Source organism: Microtus oregoni, unplaced genomic scaffold (assembly GCF_018167655.1).
Source record: "Microtus oregoni isolate MIOR12 unplaced genomic scaffold, Mior012 000024F_ref0000369, whole genome shotgun sequence".
NCBI classification, from domain to species: domain Eukaryota; kingdom Metazoa; phylum Chordata; class Mammalia; order Rodentia; family Cricetidae; genus Microtus; species Microtus oregoni.
In genome coordinates this window covers 10,960,071-10,982,359 of record NW_024543083.1, presented here as the reverse complement: position 1 = coordinate 10,982,359, position 22,289 = coordinate 10,960,071, and the positions used below count along the sequence as shown (strand labels likewise).

At 49.4% G+C, this 22,289-nt stretch overlaps 1 protein-coding gene across 13 annotated transcripts in view; it reads left to right on the top strand.

Moving 5' to 3' along the window:
* Ank1 (ankyrin 1) overlaps nt 1-22,289 on the top strand; it is a 178,199-nt gene that overhangs the window by 97,834 nt on the left and 58,076 nt on the right. For all 13 annotated transcript variants that reach the window (XR_005976283.1, XM_041673657.1, XM_041673652.1 and 10 more), the window contains exons 2-4: nt 1,429-1,530; nt 19,847-19,945; nt 22,105-22,203. Coding sequence is in view for 12 of the 13 variants with exons in the window: in XM_041673657.1 (XP_041529591.1) it covers nt 1,429-1,530; nt 19,847-19,945; nt 22,105-22,203 (300 nt within the window). In the remaining variant the exon portion in view is untranslated. The remainder of the gene's footprint in view (nt 1-1,428; nt 1,531-19,846; nt 19,946-22,104; nt 22,204-22,289) is intronic.

The following is a 22,289-nucleotide window of genomic DNA, read 5'->3' as shown; positions in this document are numbered from 1 at the left end:
TAGCTTTCAAACTGGGACCCAGGACATCCATGGTGAGCCTCTCCCACCTTCCAGTCCTCTGTGCCCCACCATCTTGTTTACATTAACTCTGTCCCTTGTTGCCCTGGCTCTCCCTCTCCGGCTGGTATTCCTCTTCAACGCAAACCGGTGCTTTGGGCAGCAGGGTCTTGCTGTCCATGTGGCAGATGACCAAGTGGCAGGTAGGAAGGGAGGAAGGATTGTGCTGGGCACCTACTTGGCAAGCTAGAAGGTTAAGAACCTGGGGTTTGGGACTGGAGGGATATCTCAGATGTTAAGAGCACTGACTGCTCTTCCAGATAACCCAGGTTTGGTTCCTGACACCCACATAGCAGCTTACAACCAATTCCATTTGCATACATTTAACTTAAATACTAATACACACACACACACACACGCACACACGCACACTTACACACATCTTAAAGAAAAGAGCCTCGGATTTCAGAACTATGCTGCCTGCGTGGAATCCAGCTGTACCTCTTAGCTCAACTGTGACCTCATCTAGTCACCTCAGCGCTCCATTCTTCAGTGACTTTTGTAAAACAAAGACCACAGTATTAACTGTCACGTAGGGTTTTTAACTGAAGAATAATATCCACATGCGTTATTTACTTCTAGAAACACAAGGCAAAGCCCACACTGACTTCTGTACCTATGTTGCTGAATCTTCCGCATGGAAGCCTGTATAATACCCTGATCCCCAGCAAGAGCAGGGAACCAGACAGGTCTGGAGGTACCGGCCTGCAGAGCCAGTGACTTGGTAGTCACGTAGGGTTTTTAACTGAAGAATAATATCCACATGCGTTATTTACTTCTAGAAACACAAGGCAAAGCCCACACTGACTTCTGTACCTATGTTGCTGAATCTTCCGCATGGAAGCCTGTATAATACCCTGATCCCCAGCAAGAGCAGGGAACCAGACAGGTCTGGAGGTACCGGCCTGCAGAGCCAGTGACTTGGTAGGCTGAGACAGGACGATCACAGGCTCAAGGTCCAACTGGGCTACAGAGAGCTTGAGGCCAGCCTGGAAAACTTAATGAGACTCTTACTCTTGCTGGGGATGTAGCTCAGTGGTGCAGTGCTAACCTGGTACGTGTGAGGCTCTGGGTTCCATCCTTAACAGTGAAGGAAAAAAATAAAGGGAAGCCAAACCCAGCCATGTTGAATGTTCACCACTGGGATTGATTTGGGATCACTCAATACTCAATCCTTGCACGGATGATCTTGTCAAAAGCACCTGAAGGAAGGGAAGCAATAAGGCAGCTGCCCACCAAGACCTGGGGTGCCGACACCACAAATGGGGGTGTTGTGTGCACCAGAGTTTCCCAATAGGAGGAGATTACCATGCAGGACTATAAGATCCTTCCTGCACGGGGATACTCACGGCCCCCTGTCTTCTTCCACAGGCCGATGCTGCTACCAGCTTCCTGAGGGCGGCACGCTCAGGAAACCTGGACAAGGCTCTGGATCACCTGCGCAATGGGGTGGACATCAACACCTGTAACCAGGTCAGTGGGGTGGACACAGATGGCATGTCCTCTCGGGAGAGGGGTTCCTACCTGGTGCCATGTCTGAGACTTTGGAACTTGTCATACTGGACCCTTCCCAGAGCCTCAGAAGTCTCTGGGGCATCTTCTGTATCCTTACTCCTTCTTTGGTGCCTTCCAGCCTAGGTCCCATAGAAAGGCTACCTTGCTCTTTCAGTGGGACCCAGGGTCAGGCCTGGCCAATGCAGCCTCTCCTTTAGAAGATGCTGTGGATTCTGCTGCTTCCGTAGACATGACCTAGGAGGAGCCCTAGGCCAATGCTGGAGCAATGGAGTAGATTCTCTTTGCCTATGAATAGTCCTTTTGGTCCTGGGCATCTGGAAGAGAAACAAGTCATGTGGGCAACAAGCCTCTGCTTTTATTCTCTATGAACTTGACCACTTCAGGGACCTCCTAGAAGTGGAACCCATAGTATTTGTTCTTGGGGACTGGCCCCTTCCCTTTGGTACACGTCCTCATATATGGTGTGATAAAGGCTTGCTTGGTGTCCCCAGAAACAGCAACAAACCCTCAGAATGCAAGTGGCCACCTGCCTCTGTGCCTTGCCAATCATCATGTCTCCCCCCACTCCCCAGGCTTGGCTGAAGCTGTAGACTATAACCTTTCCTCCCTGGTGCCAAGATCCCCTTAGGGCTGAGTTGGCCTTGTGCTGGCTTCAATCCACAGCTTAAAGAGCAAGGAGGGTAAGGCGGGTGGTGGGTTAGGATATGATTGTGATTCTGTCCATGGCAGTGAACCTGGGGTGGTGGTGGTAAGTGTGTGGGTTGGGCTTGAGTTGGCAGACTGGCTGAGGAAAAGAATGCTGTCATCTCTTGTGCAGAAAGACCCATAGCCATGCACACACAGACTTCAAAACACTCAGGGGTTGAGCTAGGTCTCATGTGGAGGAAGGAGAGACTGGGCTGAGGTCAAGAATGCTGAATACATTGCTTTGGACAAGAAAGCAGGAGTAAGGCCTGGGGACAAGGAGAAAGTCTTGACTGATGAGTCTGAGAGAGAAACTGGTCGCCATTCATCCCACAACCCAGTCTCTCTGTCTCTGGACTGAGCGGGCAGCCCCAAACCCCACACGTCTCCAAGGCTTCCTGTGTCCCAGCTTCTATGCCACTTCCAAGCGAGTCAGAACACTAAGGAGGCCTTCCAAGGACTAATCCTCCAGTCTCAAAAGAACCTCCAAGCTGAAATGGGGCAGCTGGGTGACAGAGGCTGGGCCTGGTTGGCTGTGGCAGCAGAGGGTTGGGGCATCAGGAAGTGACTTTATCTCCTGTGGTGGCAGCTGCCATCCCTGATTCTCCATCTTTCACTGTCTTATTTCGTGTGTCAGAATACGACAGTAAGATGCAGGTGGGAATTATTGGTGCTTTGTAGACACCCTTTCTCTTGGGCTCAGTCCCTGACAGTGCAGGCCCTGTTTGCGGATGTGGAAGGGGTCCTGTGTTAGGTTTCAAACCTCAGACCTGGCTGTCACCAACCCCTTCCTTTCAAGGCTGACACTGCCTGCCACACCAAGGAAATGAAAGGGGTCAGGGGATAACATAACCCCCTGCAGGGCAGAGCCCACTGTCTGGGATGTATGCTTGCTGTTTGCAGTTTCCACACAGGGTTTTGTCCTCTGGCCAGGGGCTAGGAATCCTCTGAGGTCACGGGCCTGTGATGGCAGTAGAACACCAAGGCTTCACTTCCTGTGAACACACCTCCCGAAAAAGCCCTCCGTAGACAGGCGCCAGAGGTGTCTGCCAAAAGAGGGAAATTCCTCTAGGTCGCCTATGTAGACCGAGCTCGCTTATGTAAGAGACGTGAGTACCCAGGCCAGATCTTTAGTTCTTGTCCCCGTTCTCCTTACAGAAAAGAGGACATGCACATCAGAGTGCACACGGATCCACACACGTGCCAGCGTCTCCATAATGCTGACTTTGGTCATTGGGTCTTTAGGTTCACCCCCACATCCAGTGTCTTCCTGTGTGCAGGGACATAGACTAACCCTGCTCCTTTACCCCTGGGGGCAGGGAGGGCTGATAACTGAATAATGACGCATGGTTAAGATCTAGGATAGTGGTTCTCAACCTGTGGGCAGCAACTCCTCTGTGTGACCTTTTCACGGGGGTCGCCTAAGGCCATCGGAAAGACACATTATGATTCTTAACAGTAGCAAAATTAGAGTTATGGAGCAGCAATAGAATAATTTTTTTTTGGTTGGGGAACCAATGTGAGGAGCTGTATTAAAAGGCTGTGGCATTGGGAAGGTTGAGATACATTGCCCTGGATATTCCTCTAAGATGAGTAGAGAGGAGCCTGACCTAGAGTTAGAAGTCATGGATACCTTAAGACCCCTCACCTTAAGCAAGAGATGGAGGAACTGAGAGCCAAGCTGGGGTAATTGAAGGGACAGCCAGCCTGGGTGAGTGTGGGCAGTCAGGGACCCAGCTGAGGTAAAACTAGATAGAGTGGCATCTACCTGGTAAGGAGAGCTTGACATTACACAGCTGGACAGCATCCTGCAGGGCCTGACACGTGTGTGCACGTGTGTGCATTGTGTATGTGCATCTGCCTGCTGCCCAGACTTTAACCCTAGGCTGTTGATGGGAGGGAATGGATTTGAGGGAAAGACAGAGTGGCAAGGGTGAAAAGCTTAAAGGGGCTGATGCTAACTGTAGCACGATCGATAAAAACTCAGAGACAGATACTGGGGTTCAACCTGAAGACCAAAAAAGCAAAGCAGACAGCCACTGGCTCTTACCTCGATCTCAGTCCAAAATGGTGGTCCTGCCTCCAGGAATCTTAGAATGAGACAGACTGAGAGCTGCCTCCTCCCGTCTTACGTTCCTCTCGTTCCTCTCTAGTTCTGGGGTTAAAGGCATGCACCCATACCGCCTGGTTTCTGTGGCGAGCTAGTGTGGCTACTGGGATTAAAGGTGTGTGTGACCACTGCCTGCCCTGTAAGGCTGATTAGTGTGGCTCTTTCACTTTTCTGATCTTCAGGCAAACTTTGTTTGTTAGAATACAAATGAAAGCCACTACAGCTCACCGAGAGGGGTGGGGCCATCCCAGGACAACTGTATTAGTGCACCCACGTGGGCCGTCTCTCCTGCTTGCAGATACCACGCTAAGAATTTTGATCTTTAGACTGAGAGCAAAGGGAAATGAGCCTGGGGTCCTAGCACAGGAGTGCTGTCCTCGGAGGTGCCCTAACAAAGGATCACACTGGCTACTGTGCTCCAAACAGAGGGTGCAGAGGGAACAGTAGGAGGTCCAGCCATGGGGCTGCTGCGGTGGTCCAGGAGAATATTGTTTATTGGTCGCTTGGATAAAAGTCATGGGTGAGGAGAAGAAACAGAGCCAGTGAGCCTGGATCATGGACTAGAATTGGGGGAGGGACTTCCGGAATGACCTGGGGACACCAGGTAGTCACACAGTATGTGCAGGATAAAGTCACAAGTTGAGTAGTGCAGGGATTGATGACAGTGGAGGTAGCCAGCTGCAGGGGCTCTTGAGGCTGAAGCTCAGAGGGGAAGGAAAGGTGACCTGAGACAGGTCCCCACAAGTAGCCCATTCTGGCACCATGAGAAGGGACAGAAGACTTTCAGAATACAACCTCGCTGTCTGTAGAGTTTACTGAGCAGCAGCTGTGTGTCACCTTCCCTTCGAGTTCCCACACATGCCTGATGGAATACACAGGCTGAGCTCTCTATGCTAGTAAAGGAAAGAGACAGCAGGTGGGGAAATGTACTAATGGCCATCCTTATCTGATGGTTGATACCCAGGAGGCAAAACCTGCTTTAGCCGTGTTCTTAAGGGGATAACTTTGGAGAGGCCTGGACCAAGAAAGGAAGAGAGAAAGGGAATGGCATCCCTAGAAGAGGGGGAAAGGATGAAAGGCTCTGAGGCAGGAAGCGCTCATCTCATCTGGGAGCAGCAAGAAGGACAGCATGGCTGGGGGGGGATGTGTGGAGGTGATTAAACTCCCGCCAGTCCCGGCTTCACACATCCAGCTCCAGCATCATCAAGAACCAAACGTCGTCGTGGGGAGACTGTGACGGCTGACAGGAGACTTTCGGATGAGCTGATTGGCTTTTCGCACCGCCAGCTAGCCACCTGAAAAGAAGCCAGCTGGCAGAACAACCCAGGCTCTCTCCTAGAGCGGTCGGTCCACATGGTATATCACTGGGGGCCGGGCGCTAGAACCAAAGCAGCTAAAGGCCTTTTGAGGTGGCCCCAGCAGTGCACCTGCTACCCCAGTGCTGAAAGCTAAGGATGGCCGCGGACTATGGGACTAGCAGCAGATAAAGTCAAGGTCTGCCCTCAAAGAACTGAGACAGGAAGCCGCCTGGAGGACACAGACGAGCCAGAGGTTTCAGTGTCTGCCACTCTTGCTCCCTAAGCTGTTGTGACATGTCTGGTGGGGGCCACTGACAGGTGAATGATCCCTGCAGACACAGAGGAGGAGTGCAGGGGTACCGGTGGCATGCTGGGAGGTTGGGGGTGACAGGCAGTGAAGGAGGTGAGGGGGCAGCCCTCCAGTCTGGGAGGCTGGCTCTCCATCATCACAGACAGCCTGCTATTGTCGTCTGTTATCTGTGATATTTGGGCTCCTGACAAGCATAGAATGGCATTAGACCACGTGGTTCCAAATTCTGCCTATACCCGGCTGTCACACAGAGAACCTCCTAACTGCCTAAGCCTGCCACCCAGGTGCAGCTTGGGGTAGTGATGAGGGGCAGAGGCTGTATTGTTCCACATCTGGTACTGTGAGAGTCTGGCTGTCATCAAAGGAAGAGAGGGAGGCAATGCAAGTCCCCTGCCTGCGTGCCGGAGCCTGTGGCGCTTCTCCCGAGAGTCTGGGTTATTTTTAAAAGGGAAATAGTATTTGGGGTTGAGCAGGAACGGCTCCGTTTGATGTTCATCTTGCTAGTTATGAGGCAGTTGGAAAGCAGGTTGTTCTTTGTTGCATTCAGGAGTACGTCATGTTTGCTTTCCTCATTGTGGATGTCTGAAGCCCGTCCCCAGCCTGGCCACTTTAAATGCCCATGTCTGCTTGCAAGATGGCTGGGGAAGGCACAGGAAAAGTGAAGCCAGGAGAGAGAGGCAAAGAGAGGCAAAGAGCACAGGCTCTAGCAACAGCCAGACATCTAAAGCACCAAAGCAGGGGCCACCGCTGCTTAGACCCACCTGCCAGGGGCTGCTTTGGGTTTTTTTCCCCTTTCTTTCTAGTGAAGGAAAGAGAAGAGTAATTGTCTAGTTCTGCTTCATAAGGATGTCCATATGTAGCCAACAGAGCCATTTCCCACATCCCAGAGCTTAGGGAAGAGGAGCTTAGCGTCAGCAGGTATGTGGAGTGTGTGCATTAGTGATTAGCGTCATCAGGTGTGTGGAGTGTGTGCATCTTGCACCAGCACACTCCCTGCCATTACCGTGAAAGAAGGGAACTCCGAGCTATCAAGTGCTTGGATTATACACATTAGGGATTAACTCTGAGCACTAACGATGCATCTGGGTCACATTAAGGGAAGAAATAAAAGCACTTCCTCTTGGAGTCCTTTAGCCTAGGGCGAGTCCAGATTTGGATTCTCTCCCTCCTGCTCTCTGTGCTGTCTGTCCTCTGTCTGCCTGTGTGGGAATATGTGCCTGCTGGGAAACTGTCTTGTGAATCTGTTTGTGCCTGTGCCTGTGTGTGTCTCTGTGTCTGTTTATTGGATGAGTTGTGTGTCTGTCTGTTCTGTTTTTGTTGAACAACAGAGCACATGGGGAAGGAATGACACCCTTTACAGAAATCCTTAACACACTCTTACAAGGGATTAAGCCACTGGCTCCCAACCAATCCCTGCCAATTGAGACAATAAATGTCATTGCTTGTCAACCAATATCCATACCTCGTTGCTTTCAACCTTTATGGTAGATTTTATGAAGGCAAGTTGCTCTCAGCTTCTGTATTTGCTGCTTTCATGACTGGCATTGTTCTGGGTTAGGGGATGGAAGGATACATAACTCATGATCACAACTGTGTATTATCTTAGGCTGTAAAAGTTTATCACATGGGAAATCTAAGATATATCAGATTACATAGTAGGATAGCAGTCTTAAGTTACTTCAAGATGTATTATTAACTCCGGCTGTGAGGTCGGTAGAAGTTCCATCTCTTAGGATGTTTGAGATATTTCGATAATATTGTGTCACACAGTCAGGAAGGGCACCAAACCCTCCAGTCCCACACTGTGATCTGATGGGCTGTGAACTCACCATGGGAAGACCAAATGTGATCGACCCTCTTACTCATGAGAAACTTCAGGAAAAAGAGAGGCTGCATGGGTGTCAGGGTGCTCAGATGTGCATTCATTTCTGTAGCAAACTCTCCATTTGCCCAGCCAAGTTAGGACCTGATTACACATGAAGCAGGGCCTCAGGAAATCCAGGCCTCTGGGGGGGGAGGGGGCACAGGCCCAGGAGCAGGTGTGTGCAATTGTATGTGATGGGGTCTTTAGAGAGAGTCTCCATTGCCGTTCTGTTGCTGCGATGAAACACCATGACCAAGGCAACTTACATAGGGAAGCGTTTAATTGGGGTTTGCTTACAGTTTCAGAGGGTGAGTCTGTGACCACCGCCCCGATGGGGAGTGTGGTGGCAGTGGGCAGGCAGCCATGGTGCTGGAGCAATAGCTGAGCAGTTACATCTGATCTGCACGTTGCAAGCAGAGGGAGTGAGACAGGCTTGGCACAGGTGTTTGAAACTTAAAGCCCACCCTCAGTGTGTGGTTTGAATTGGCATGGCCCCATTGGCTCGTGCTTAAATGCTCGGCCCATAGGGAGTGGCACTATTAGGAGCTGTGGCCTTGTTGGAGGAAGTGTGTCACTGTGGAGGTGTGCTCTGAGGTCTCACGTGTGCTCAGGCCTCACCTACTGTGACACAGTTGCTTCTGCTGCCTTCTGATCAAGATCTAGGACTCTCAGCTCTGTCTCTAGTACGGTGTCTCCCTACACACTGCCATGTCCCATCATGAGGACAACGGACTGAACCTCTGAACTGTAAGCCACCCAATTAAATCTTTCCTTTATAAGAGTTGTCATGGCCATGGTGTCTCTTTACAGCCAAAAACCTGTGCCTATGTCTGTCTGTGTCTATTGGATGAGGTCTGTCTGTCTGTCTGTTCTGTTTTCATTGAACAACAGAGTACATCGGGAAGGAATGAGACACTTTACAGAAATCCTTAACAAACTTTTACGAAGGATTAAGTCACTGACTCCAACCAATCCCAACTGACCTAAGACACCTAAGACACCCAGTGACACACCTCCTCCAATGAGGCCACATCTCCGAATCCTTCCCAAACAGTTCTACTAACTAGGGACCAAAGATTCGACTTTGTGAGCCTGCGGGAGCCATTCTCATTCAACCCACCATAGAGACTGTTTCCAAGTTCCACGGGAACATGGGTCAGTGAACCGTTCATGGTTTGGAAACAGGGTATGGACTTGAGAGAGAGGCAGGTGGACTTGCCAAGAACAATGACCCTCTCTCAACTCCACCCTGACTGAAATAGACTACAGGTATGACTGGGCATAGAATTCGTCCATTCGGTGGTGAACTTGATGCTTTTCTCATTGTTTACTGGCATGTCTCTTCCATCCATGTACTGATCAGGCTCAGCCCTGCTTTGCTTTTGAGATACGAATATCCAGGGTTGTCTGGCTATAGACTGTTTATAAACGTGTCTCTGGAGAGGACATTTTCAGGGTGATATGGTTATAAACTGTATGTATATAAGCGTGTCTCTGGAGAGGGCATGTTTATTGTGGTATGGCTATAGATTGTATGTATATAAGCATGCCTCTGGAGAGGACATGTTCATTATGGTATGGCTATAGATTGTATGGATATATAAGCGTGTCTCTGGAGAGGGCATGTTCAGAGTGGTATGGCTATAGACTGTCTATAAGTGCGTCTCTGATTTTAATTTTGGTGTCTTAATTTAACAGCAAGATGAATGCATGTTTTACTTACAAATCACAACTGTGCAGAAATGTATGGCATCTGAAAGCCTGCCCCTCCCCCACCCCACGCACCGTGGTTGGCAATTTGGTGGGAATACTGTCATGCTTTTCTCGGTGCCAGCAAAACACATATCCAAGGCATTTCCTATGGATGCTAATTGCTTAGCTCTCATACCAGGATGGCAGCCGGGCCGTCATTTTCAGTGCGTGTAGGTTTAGATGAACGGTGAAGACTGGTTAGAGGCCTCACTCCTCCCCAGGCTTCTTCCTCTAACCCTGCTGCCCTTCCTTGGGAGGTATGGTTCTCTTGATTTTTAAAAACGAAATATCAAGAGTGCAGACATAGAATCTTTCCAGTACATGGGAGATATTCTTAGCTGCGCTCAATTTCAGAGCCCATTCTCTCATTAACCTGAACTCGAGCATCCTCCCTGCTTCACTCCCAAGGGCCCCGAAACCTCAGCAGTGGGTTTGTTGCTGAGCTGTGGGATTTCGGAGCATGGAGGCCACTGCGAGTTTTGAGCAACCCCACAGCAGAGGGAAAGCGATCTGAGGTCGACTGACCTCCGGGCAGAGCTCAGAAATTGCCGTGGTTCTTTGCAGCTTTCAGATAATGAAACAGATCACAGTGTCTCTTGTCCTTCTGAGTAGAACAAACTATGATCTTTACGAGCTACCTGGGCAGAGAACTGGATATAGGTTGTAATAAAGCAAAGAAGGGAAAAAAAAAAATGCTCGGAGCCAGCCTGTTCCTTTCTCTCTGGCTCCCTCTCTAAGTTGGTACAGTCTTCCTGGCCCCTTCCATTCTGCAATTGTCCCTGCCTCCAGAGGAATCCAGGCTTGCAGAGGAGGGAAAGGTAACCCCCTCCCAACCCCGACAGTTACTCAGCTCCATCTGCGTCCTGAGTCATTAAATTGCAAGATGGAATATTTTTAACAGACTTTCCCCCACCAAGTGGTCTCTGCGGAGCCATAAACCCTCGAAAGCAGAAAGAATGTGGAAGGTCCTTCTCAGCAGGCATCCATGTGAAGTTGAGACTGTTCCCTTGGCATGGTGTGATGGCGGGCAGGGCAGCTTATATCCTTACAGGAGAGCAGTGGAACTCTGTTCCAGGCCACTCTTCATGGACCCTGCAAAAATAGGGTGGATGTGGTCAGATCTCCCCAAAGGCTTGCAGAAAACCTATTCGAGTGCCAGAACAGAGAGTGGCCCCTTCTCCCTCAGCCTCTCTATCCTTTGCCTCCACTCCTCCCTCCTGTCTTCTCTAACACTGCAGTTGTTTCTTATCTGAAGAAACACCGTGGGAACAGTACAGAGTCCCTGCCCCCCCCCCATTGCGTGCATCTGCTGTGACTGTTTTTCTGTGTAGTCTTCATATCTGTTGACCTTCCTACATATCCATGATAGTCTCCTGTCCCCAGGCATTCCAGTCTGTAACAGTCTGTAACCACCCACCCGGCTCCCGCGTGCAGCCAAGGCAAGAAGCATGGATGTCTACTAATGTCATCATTCTGTCCTGAGTCCAGCTGTCCCTCCCTTCCCGCGGGCTCTCCTTTCTCCCTACTTCTGCCTGCCTCTTTCTGTGTCCCTAGCCTACCTGCTCACCCTCCCTTCTTGTTCCAGGCATCTTCCTAGGTACATTCTTGGCCTGAGGTGACAGGAGGACCTGATGTGCAGCAGCTCCTCAGGCTGTGGTTTTTTACCCTGCTCCATTCAATGTTTCAACCTCAGCCATGTCTGTCTGATGTTAAATTCTAAGTAGGGACACAGGGAGTCCTTTCAGTATTTTGGCTTCTCCGTTGTGTCCTTGTGATTCTCTGAGTTTTCCCTTAATTTCTGCCGCAAGTTATTCCAGGTTCGTTCCGAGATCCCCATGGGTTAGCACCTGTGCCTGCTGTGTTGGTCACTTCCCAGAGTGTCCTTGGCTTTTGTTCTGAAAGGTGGAGGTTAGGCACCCATTCCCACGGCTGTGCCTATCTATTGTCCTGGTTCTCAGCCAAGAACTGTGCAGGGGAGTGGGGTCCTAAACAGAAACCTGGGTACATCAGCTCTGTGTAGACATTCTGACCACACCAGGGGCAAGATTACTGCTTGATTCTTTTGGTTGTTTTGTGTCCTGGGTGCTTTGATGCCAGCTTGAAGCAGCTAAAGTCATTTTGGAAGAGAGAAACTCAATTGAGAAAATGTCCCCAGAAGACTGGCCTGTGGGACTTGTTCTTGACTAATGTTTGATGTGACACCCCTGGGCCAGTGGTCTTAATGTATATAAGAAATCATGCTGGGCAAGCCAGGAGGAGCAAGGCAGTGATGGCACTACTTCTTCAGTTCCTTCCTCTGGGTTCCTGCCTTGAATCTGTGTCCTGACTTTACTCAGTGATAGAGTGAGATCCAAGAGTTGGAAGTTGAAGTAAACCCTTTCCTCCCCAAATTCCTTTGGGTTGTGGTGGTTTTTTGTTTGTTTGTTTGTTTTGCTTTTTGTTTTGAGACAAGGTTTCTCTGTAGCTTTGGTGCCTGTCCTGGAACTAGCTCTTGTAGAGACCAGGCTGGCCTCGAACTCACAGAGATCTGCCTGTTTCTGCCTCCCAAGTGCTGGGACTAAAGGTGTGCGCCACCACCTCCGGTCTGGGTCGTGGTGTTTTATTGCAGTAATAGGAACCCTGACTGAAGTATTTTGGTTTGTTCTGCAGTACGAAAAATCAAACCCAGGACCTCAGTGCATCCTAGGCAAGCATGACACCACTAGGCTACATGCCCAGCCCATTTAAATGATTCTTTACTGACTACACTGGTAAAAGGGAGAATGGCACCCTGGCACAATTATATAGGTGCCTTAGTTTAGCTTTCTATTTGCTGTAAAGAGACACTGTGACCACAGCGACTCTTGTAAAGGAAAACATTTAATTTGGGTGGCTTACAGTTTCAGAGGCTTAGTCCGTTATCATCATGGAAGGACATGGTGGCGTGTAGACAGCCATGGTGCTAGGGAAGGAACTGCGGGTTCTCTATCTTGATCCACAGGCAGCAACAGGAGACTGTCACACTAGGCATAGCTTGAACATAGGAGACCCCAGAGCCCGCCTCCACAGTGACACACTTTCTCCCACAAGGTCACGCCTACTCCACCAAGGCTGCACCTCCTAATAGTGCCCCTCCCTATGGGCCAAGCATTCATACACACAAGTCTGTGGGGGCCATTCCTACTCAAACCACAATAGGATTTTCCCATCCACCTCTTAGCACTCAGGGTCCTCTATTTCCCTGCCATCCCTACTGCTATTCCTGGACTCCAGGCCCGATCTTGCTCATCAGAAACTCCCCTGGCCCATGTCTTCTTGTCTCTGCCTTGCCAGAGAGCAAGAAACTGATCTAATAAGCAAAACCAATACATGATAATAAGTGTGAATGGACCAAGGCATGGCTTCCCAGTAGTGGTCATGGCATGGTCTTAGTCCCAGCTTCACTCCCAGGAAGAATATAGGTCTGGAATGAAAAGATTTGAGAAACTGGTGCTGGCTAGTTTTATGTCAACCTGACACAAGCTGGAGCCGTCTGAAGGGAGGGAATCTCAGTTGAGAAAATGCCTCCATAAGATCAGGCTGTAGTCAAGCCTGTAGGCATTTTCTTAATTAGTGATTGATGGGGGAGAACACATCACACTGTGGTAAGAAAGCAGGCTGAGCAAGCCATGAGGAGCAAGCAGTAAGCAGCACCCCTCCATGGCCTCTGTATCAGCTTCTGCCTCCAGGTTCCTGCCCTATTTGAGTTCCTGTCCTGACTTCCTTCATCATGAGCAGTGATGGGGGAGCATAAAGCATGATAAACCCTTTCCTCCCCAAGTTGCTTTGGTCATTCATGGTGCTTCATCACAGCAATAGTGACCCTAATCCAGGCAAACTCTGAGGTGGGAGGGGGCGCTGTGAGCCCTCATAAGAGGATCCAGTTGGAAGCTGTGTGATCCAGGAATAGGATGACTGGGTGAACAGGAAGCATGGGGGCTATGTGTTGGGAGACCATCAGCATCCGCTTTTGAGGCGTCCATGACATTTCCCGTGGACTGTGGGACCTCAGGATGCCAGCGCTTACCGTCTGAAGCTTCCCTTCTGCTCCTGACTGGATAAGTCCTAATTTCGGTGACATGTCAACTGTATTTGTACATTTGGAAATCAATTAGTGTAATTGGGGCAATCAGAGGAGCTAAACAGAGGAACAGTTTACTGAGAACAAATGTCTGGAATCGAGTGGCTGCCAATGGAATCCCTCACAGTTGGTACAAGAAAATACTCCAAGTCAAAACATGCAGGCTGGATGTGACTTAAGAATATCTTAAGAACTGTTGAAGCAGCTGCACAGCCTCACTGGGCTCTCCTCCTTCTTCAGACATTGCTTCTGAAAATGCTCTAAAGCAGACCACATCCCCAAAAGGGGTCAAGGGCAAAGAGGAGAGCTGGCGTGGGCCAAGGGCAAAGAGGAGAGCTGGCGTGGGTGGCAGTGGGAAGATATTTGCTCCTCAAAGAGACCATCTCTTCACTAAGGCTTCTGTGGCATGGAATGGTATGAGCTCGGGGTAGGGAGTGTATAGGGTATAAAAACTTCAGAGGATATCACTGTCACCCTAAGTGTAAGAAAACAAAACAGATAATCTAAAAAAGGAAAATTGTAAATCTTCCTGAACTCCACTGAGGGTCAAAGGGGACAGGTAATCTGGATTCCAGAGAGGCCAACACCATCCCAGGAGGCCTATGTATATCATCTCTTGTTGGCAGAGTACAAGCGGAAGTTGTGACCCCTGCAAGGCAAAACCCCAACAGCTCTTCCAAGTCAAGAGGCCTCCAATGAATTGTTGGCCCCGCACATTGACTGAGTGTGAAGGCCGACAGACCAGACACAATGAGGCTCGAACCCAGGGCCACTCCTAACCCTCACTCTCCGTGCCACAGATGAATTAAATCTGCTTCCAGCCATAGATGAGACGTACTTCCATGTCTCCTGTCCTTATACATGATGCTAGGCATACGATTAAGAATCATTAATGTAACATACACATAAGACAAAGCACAAACTATGGTCACAAGACAAAGCCTTCAACAGAGCCAGAGTCAGAGAGGACGGAGGTGATCAAAATGTGCACGAATCCCATGGAGAAATGAATGACATTCATGAACTGATGGGAATCTCAGCATGAAGATTCTAATAATGTAAGTTAGTGAAGAAAACAAACAAAACACAAAACAAAACCTCTTCGTGATAAAGAAGCTTTTCAACAGTATCATCCATAGACTAGAGAAAAACTTGGTGAGTCTCAGAACAGGAACTAGATCAGAAGACAGCATTCAAGTTAAAACAAAGGAAAACAGAAGGAGAAAAGCACAGAGGAACCCCTGGAGCACGGGCATCTCAGGTCTGACACACGGATGGGCCACCAGGTGGTACAAAGGGGTCGGCGGGAAGAGGGTAGCCAGCTCGTGGCCTGCAGGACAGCACGACTGAAAATGGCTGCGAGTAGCTGCGTGCTCACTTAGCTGACACTCCTAGGCTCCTGTCTCTTGAACCCGTTTGGTCTTATCTTCTACACTCTGCTATCTGAGAGAAGTAATGTGTGCTCCGTCCCATGCCTAATCCCCTCGACAGCCTGTCTGCCATTTGGCTTCGAGAGAGAGAGAGACTGTGGAGGCTGGATGAGTAGCTGAAGTTCCAAGGAGATCCAGTAGGCTGCCTCAGTCTTGGCAACCAGCTCACATTCGATTCAGCTGAAGCAGAAGCATATGGTTCCTGGCTGTGAAGAGGTGGCAGATTCCAGTTTATCCCTGTCCACAGTCGCAGCTAAGAACAAATAGTTCACATCATTTGTACTCCTCCCTCGTCACACTTGAGCAGTTAAAAAAAAATATAACCGTTAAAGAAAAGGAAAGCGTTAAATTCGCTATTTATCCACGGGACACTATTTTGGTATTGAAACAGACTTGTATTGGGAGGACTAGTTCTACGGTTAGTAAGGCAGAGGCTCCTTACAACGCTGGTCCCCGGTGTCCCCCAGCTTCAGCCGCTGGGCTGGTTGGTCAGTCGCTGTGGCTAAGCGTCCATCCACCTGCTAAAGTTCGTGCCTGCAGAGAGCTGTGCCTCTGGGGCTTGGCGTTTGTGCACCTGTTGGAGCCAGCCGCCTCCTGAGAGGAAAAGAACACCTGGCGAGCAGGCTGGATGCTTGGCTTCTGACGTGTCGGTGTGTGGGTTTAGACCTTAGTATCGCATATGGCGTCTTCACGTCGCCATTGTAAAGGAACTTGACACCCTAATGTTAACGTGAACTGGCTGTTGGCTATGAAACCATTTCTTAGAGAGTAGTCCGACCCTCCTCTGTGCTGTGGGTTCACCCGTGCCTGTAGGAACATTTTGGAGATCTCTTTTGTGTGGATCATCCCTCCCACAGTGAGTTCTTTAAGAGAAAACTTTGTTCCTTAATCACCTTCAGCACCCTGCAGGGCACTATCGACTCTAGCGCAGTTTGGGAGTGGGTGGGGCTTCGCACTGGGTGGCAACTGCAGCTGAAGCAGGCCTTGCACTTGTGTTTTGTTGCATTCTAACTCCAGGGTTTCTTGCATACCCTGACTGGCTGTGCCTAATAGGGTTTGCTTTGGTTCTGTGTTCCAGATCAGGACTTTAAATTCAAACCACCTGAGTCATAGGTGTAGCTTACATCTGCTCACAGTAATAAAACCCACTGGAGGGCTGGGGAGATGGCTCAGCAGTGCACACACTTGGCGCTCCAGCCATAGGACCTGAGTGCTGATCGTCAGAGCCCACATAAATGCTCTGTGAACATGGTGGCCTACTTGCAGTTCCAGCCCAGTCTCAGGAATGAGAGATGAGGGAGATCTCCCAGCAAACCACCTATTGAAGTGATATCTATGAACTGTGGCTTTGATGGAGAGACTCTGCCTCAAAGTGTAAGGTTGAAGATTTGATTAAGGAAGATTTCCCGACATTAACCTCAGCCTTCCACACGTATTCGATCAGAGAGAGAGAGAGAGAGAGAGAGAGAGAGAGAGAGAGAGTCACAAAGAAGAAAGATGAGATAAGCTTTGGGATGTAGAATTGATCAGATGGATCCTCTTAATAGGTCCATCTACCATTTCTTCTGCCAGGAGTGGGCTTTTAGACAGCTTGTGAACGAGGGAGGAGAGAAAGGGAGACCCATGAAGACCAGAACAGTGAGTAGAACTGTTGAGATCAATCGCAGAGACCAAAACCAGATCCTTGGGGATGATTCTAAGGAACTATGCTTCTGTTTATCTGATTCAAAAGAAGTGAGCTAGCTCCTGGGAGGAGGACACCCAAAACCAGGCTGGCCTTCGTGTGGCTGTAATGTAAAAGGATGATGTGACTTCATTAGTTTAAATGCTGTGGGCCTTGGTGTGCTAAGCTGTGAATGAGAGGTATAGCCGAGAGCCTTTAATACACCTTGCCTCCAGCTTTCTGTGGTTAGAATCCAGCGTCACTATGGATTAGGGTCCTCACTCTGGCTCTGAAGAGCAGGGGAAAACCACCCCAGGCTTAGATGTTTCCTTCCAGGCTCGACAACATTGCAGCTCTGAGGCTTTCAGGACCAATCAATACCCACCATTTAGGTGGCAGTGCTGCCAAGCCAAGCAATAAATGAACCACATCCATGCTGGCATGCTACCAGAATCATCTTCCCGTTGTAAGCAGAGTGTAGCCAAGACCACAACCCCACCACCGGATCCCAGAAGCCCCACACGCCAGGGCTTGGAGCCTTCCAGAGTGGGGTTGATAGATCTCCGTCTACAGGTCTGTGAAAGATTAGACCTGCCCCAAACAGGAGCAGCTGCAGGATGAGCTGGGACTTCCCAAGCACCCCATCATTTGACAGGTGGCTCTTTAGTTAATCTGTGCTTTGCAAATTGAATACAGACAGTAGGTTTGTGTGGGTCCAGTGTTCCTTACTCTGACCCTAACTTCCTGTCCAGACTATGGCCTGCCTTCAGGCACTTCTTCTCCTGTTACAGGCCTTGGCTCTAGTCTATCTGTGATCTGATAATTTTACTCATACTGTGGGATGAACAAGTCACATAGCTGCTGTTGAACCCTGTAAGAGTTGGCATGTGATGGCCATCTGCATGTGTGCATACACACACACACACACACACACGGTAAGGAATGTCCTAATCCAATGAGGTCTTACCCAGCCATATCCACTGGCTGCTTGCAGGTTGGGCAGGCCAGATGTAAATAGGACATAGGTGACATCCTTGCAACCTTCCTGTTTTCCTCCCCTCAAGTGCATTCCCAGGAGACTCTTCCCCGTGGTCACGTGCTAAGAGGCAGCAATGACCCCAGGTAGAGAGTTGCTTTAACAGGAAGCTGAGCATGTCCTCTGACCCAAGAGAGGAGAGGGATTTCTGGAGCTCAGGGTGCAGGGACTCTCGGGACAGGTGAGTCAGAGGCCTCAAATCACAGAGAGGTCAAACCTTATCCTGATTGGCAAGATCCTGCAGCGGTTGCAAGGCTACCGCAGCAGCAGCAACAACGAAAAGATGCTAAAGCCAGACTGACCAAAATGGGGAAAGGGTAGGAGAAGAGAGCTGCTGGCCACAGTGGTGGAGTCAACGGATGGAATCATTGGCTGACCGACACCACTGCCTTTATGGACCCTACTCGGCCATGGACTTGAAATTCATGCGATCACATTGCCAGAACCATTCGCAAAGCTGGGTAGTACTTTTTTTTTTTTTTTTTTTTTTTTGGTTTTTCGAGACAGGGTTTCTCTGTGGCTTTGGAGCCTGTCCTGGAACTAGCTCTGTAGACCAGGCTGGTCTCGAACTCACAGAGATCCGCCTGCCTCTGTCTCCCGAGTGCTGGGATTAAAGGCGTGCGCCACCACCGCCCGGCTTGGGTAGTACTTTTTAAAAAGATATTTGTTTGGGAGGAGGGGGCGCAAGTATTTCATGAGCACATGTGGAGGTCAGCGGGTAACTTTAAGGAGTCTCTCCTTCCATCACATGAACCAAACTTAGGTCATCAGGCATGACAGCAAATGCCTTTGCCCACCGAGCCTCCTCGCCAAGCCCCCGAGGAGCAGGGTTTTGTTGTTGATGTTGTTTTTCAAGATGGTTTTACTGTGTATCCCCAGCTGTCTTGGAACTTACTCTATAGACCAGGCTGGCCTCAAACTCACAAAGATCCCCCGGCCACTGCCCCCTGAGTGCTGGGATCAAAGGTGTGAGTTACCACTGTCCAGCAGTAACCCAGTTTTTTGAATCAGACTTTGGCAGAAAGTTCCAGGGCCTTTAAGTTAACAGTCAGGAGAACTGCAAAGAGGATGGATGGACTGAGCAATGCATTCTGAGCCGCTGTGCTGATCCTTAGGGACGCAGCGGAGCCTCCAACTAACTACAACTCGCACACCTTGGTGAGTCTCTGGTTTTGGAGACTGATGGTTGGGCGTGGCCTCCTTGGTGGCACCTGAACTGACAAGCTAGCAAAGGGGCTGTTTTCACACTGGTTTCCCATTAAGGAAACCACGTTAACAAGGTGGGGTGTTTAGTTTTCAAAGGGTCTGCTTTGCAGCTCATTTTGGTAACTGTGGACTGGTCCCCACAGATTTCAAGCACGTATTGGTGTGGCATCTCTACTTTTTTTGGTTACTTCATGAAAGCTCCAGGGCCAGGGCCATACCGACCATCTCAATCCTTGGCATTTCTATCAGTCAAGTGCTCCTGCCGCTATGACAGAATACCCGGGGAAATCAACTTCAAAAAATGAAAATGTTTATTTTGGTTCGTGATTTTAGTCCAAGGTCACTAGGTCTCGTCGTTTGGGGGCCCATGGTCACACAGTACGTCTTGGAAATGAGTCTGTGGCAAAAGAGGTGCTAGGCTCTGGCAGCTTGGAAGTTAAAGACAGAAAGAGAGCTGTATTCCACCTGCCTCTTCCTTGAGGCACCAGCTCGTAAGCCTTCAACATTGTGTGTTTGGATGCTTCCACACTCCAGTGAAGCCGAAAGACTGCCTCGGATCAGATCTCAGGGCCCCTGCAGGATCTGGGGGAATGTCCCTGCATTTAATTCGTGTCCCACGTGTGACAGTCTTGTCGTTTGCTCTTCTCCTTCTTGGTGCTCTGACCTCAGGGTGCCTTCAGCTGGTGGCTCTCTGGGTTGGCTGTGTCCACTCAGTGTCCCTCATTTCTGCCTTCCATCCACCACACACCTTACCCAGTCCTTAGGATGGCAGAGTGGGCCGTGTCACTAACCAAAACTTCCCCTCCTTTCTGCTCCTCTCAGAACGGGTTGAACGGCTTGCATCTGGCTTCTAAAGAAGGCCACGTGAAGATGGTGGTTGAACTACTGCACAAAGAGATCATTCTAGAAACAACAACCAAGGTAAGAAGCAGGGGTCGTTGGCATTGCAAATTCATGCCTGTGGAATGCCTTTGTGAATTTTCTCAAACTGTCGCTTGGAAACCAGTCACATCCGGTTTCTCTGAGTTCTGGGTGTCACCTGAAAAACAGGCCCCAGTTTCCAGAATTTGTCAGCGGGCCTTTATCCTACCATCAACACTGGATTCCAAAAACAGGACCCTTTTACAGTGGCTTCTTACTGCTTCATACAGGGACCTGGAGTTCTGCAAGCTCCAGAGTTGAGCACCAGCTGAGGTGCTTCCCCCTCTGTGACCTTAGGAAAGTTACTTGGCCACTGGGAAGCCTCAGTTTTCTCCCCTGTAATTGGGGATGATGAAGCTTATTTGCAGGGTCAGTGTGTATATAAAGTACCTGGCAACAGAATTAGGCTGAAATAGTGACGGTGACGGTGTTGTCACTGAAGGGAGCCTGGTCCTTCTGGTGTGACCTTCTCTAGCAAATCTTCCTGTTCAGCCCTACATCTATTTTCTTCCTGATTTCTCCCTGGGACAGCACTCCCTTTTATCAGAAAGTGTTTGGCATAAAAGCATCAATTCATGTAGATTGCAAAATAATACTTTTTGCATTGGTAGTGGTGGAACCCAGGTCTTCATGCATGGTAAGCATGCAGTCTGGCACTGACCTACATCTAATCCCTAAACAAGCTTTATTTCTTATGTACCTGCAACTTGTTTATTAAAATAATCTCCCTTTGCCACCCCCTTCTGCCCCTCCCCCTCCTCCCAGCTCCACCTCCCCACATTGCTGCCTCTCTGCCTGAGTTACCATAACCTCTCATTTCCCATCGGATGCTTGTTAAGTAGGGTCCTGAGAACAGCCTCAATTTTAGCTCTCTGCAGCGAGGAGAAAATGCAGCTGAACAGTATGTAGAGAACAGATATAATTTGTATGAAGTGAACTTCCAAATATTATGAAGGTAGGCTCCTTTCCAATGGTAAAATTTACTAATTTTCATGTCATTCCCTGTTCACTCATCGGTGCAGTGAGCAGAGCTGCTCTTTGGAGCTGCTTTTGCTTCCAGCTCCTACACAGAGATCAACTGTTTCACCTGCTCTTCCCAGGGAGCAAGGGGTAGCTACTGACCTCCAACGTACCCAGCCACAAACCTGTGGTCTCTTTTCCCTGGCATTTCCCCAGAGCTGAGTAAATGGCACTCTTTCCAACCCTTCCCTTTTGGTTTTTATTTTGTTGTGAATACTTACTTGGTAGATTTTATATGTAGACATTTCTAAGCCAGCGAAACTTTAGAATGCCAGAGAAAAAAAGGGGTAACAAAGGTGAATGTCAAACTCGAGGCCAGGGGGGACACCAGACAGATTGTGAAATTGTCATGGGTCTCCCAGGCTTCGGGAAGATTAGAAATAAAGATAAACTAAGACACTAAAGCCTGCCCTAGTTCCTTAGCAGGGCTCATGATTGGGAAAGTGAAAAAATGGGTGCCCTGGCTCCTCTCCTCCCTCTCCAACCCAGAAACTAGAGGCCAGATTCAGGGTGGGTAACGGGTAAGTAGACCCCTCCCATCCCCTACAAATTCACCGTGCTGACCCAACCCTCCTCTTCCTGTGGCTTCTGTGGCTCCTTAAACATGGAGAACTCGGGTATTTGTAAATCAAAATAGAATTAAAACTTCTCTCCTGCTTCTTCATTAACACAAAGGATCACACCCCTGTCCTGTGACTGTCCCACATGTCCAGGGCATTTCTTGAGGCTCACAGTTGGGAGGGTGGTGTGTGTGTGCATGCACACGTGTGTATGTCTGTGTGTATGATGTGTTTGTGTCTCTATGTGTGTGTGTCTATGTGTGTGTCTCTGTGTGTGTGGTATATGTGCCTGTGTCTGTATGTGTAATGTGTGTGTGTGTTTATCTCTCTGTGTGTGTGATGTGTCTACGTGATGTGTGTATGTGCACATGCATGCATGCATATGAGTGTGTGCTATGTCAGAGAGAAGAACACGTTGGTCCCTGAGCTACTAGTCTTCCATGATCAGTGACAAACTGGGCGTAGACACAGATGTTTCTGCCTTGGGGCTTCCCAACCAGCACCTTCATTTTCCTCCCTGTGACAAGCTCTTGAGCAGGCTGAGGAAAACATCCTCTGTCCCTCGCCTCTGTGTTTCAGAAGGGGAATACTGCTCTGCACATCGCTGCCCTTGCTGGTCAGGACGAGGTGGTCAGGGAGCTGGTCAATTATGGAGCCAACGTCAATGCTCAGTCTCAGGTAATGGCTCCCTGGTTCCTAGAATGGGGGGCGGGGTCTTCTTCCTCCACTTACACAATTGTTCTATGCCACACGGAAGACACATT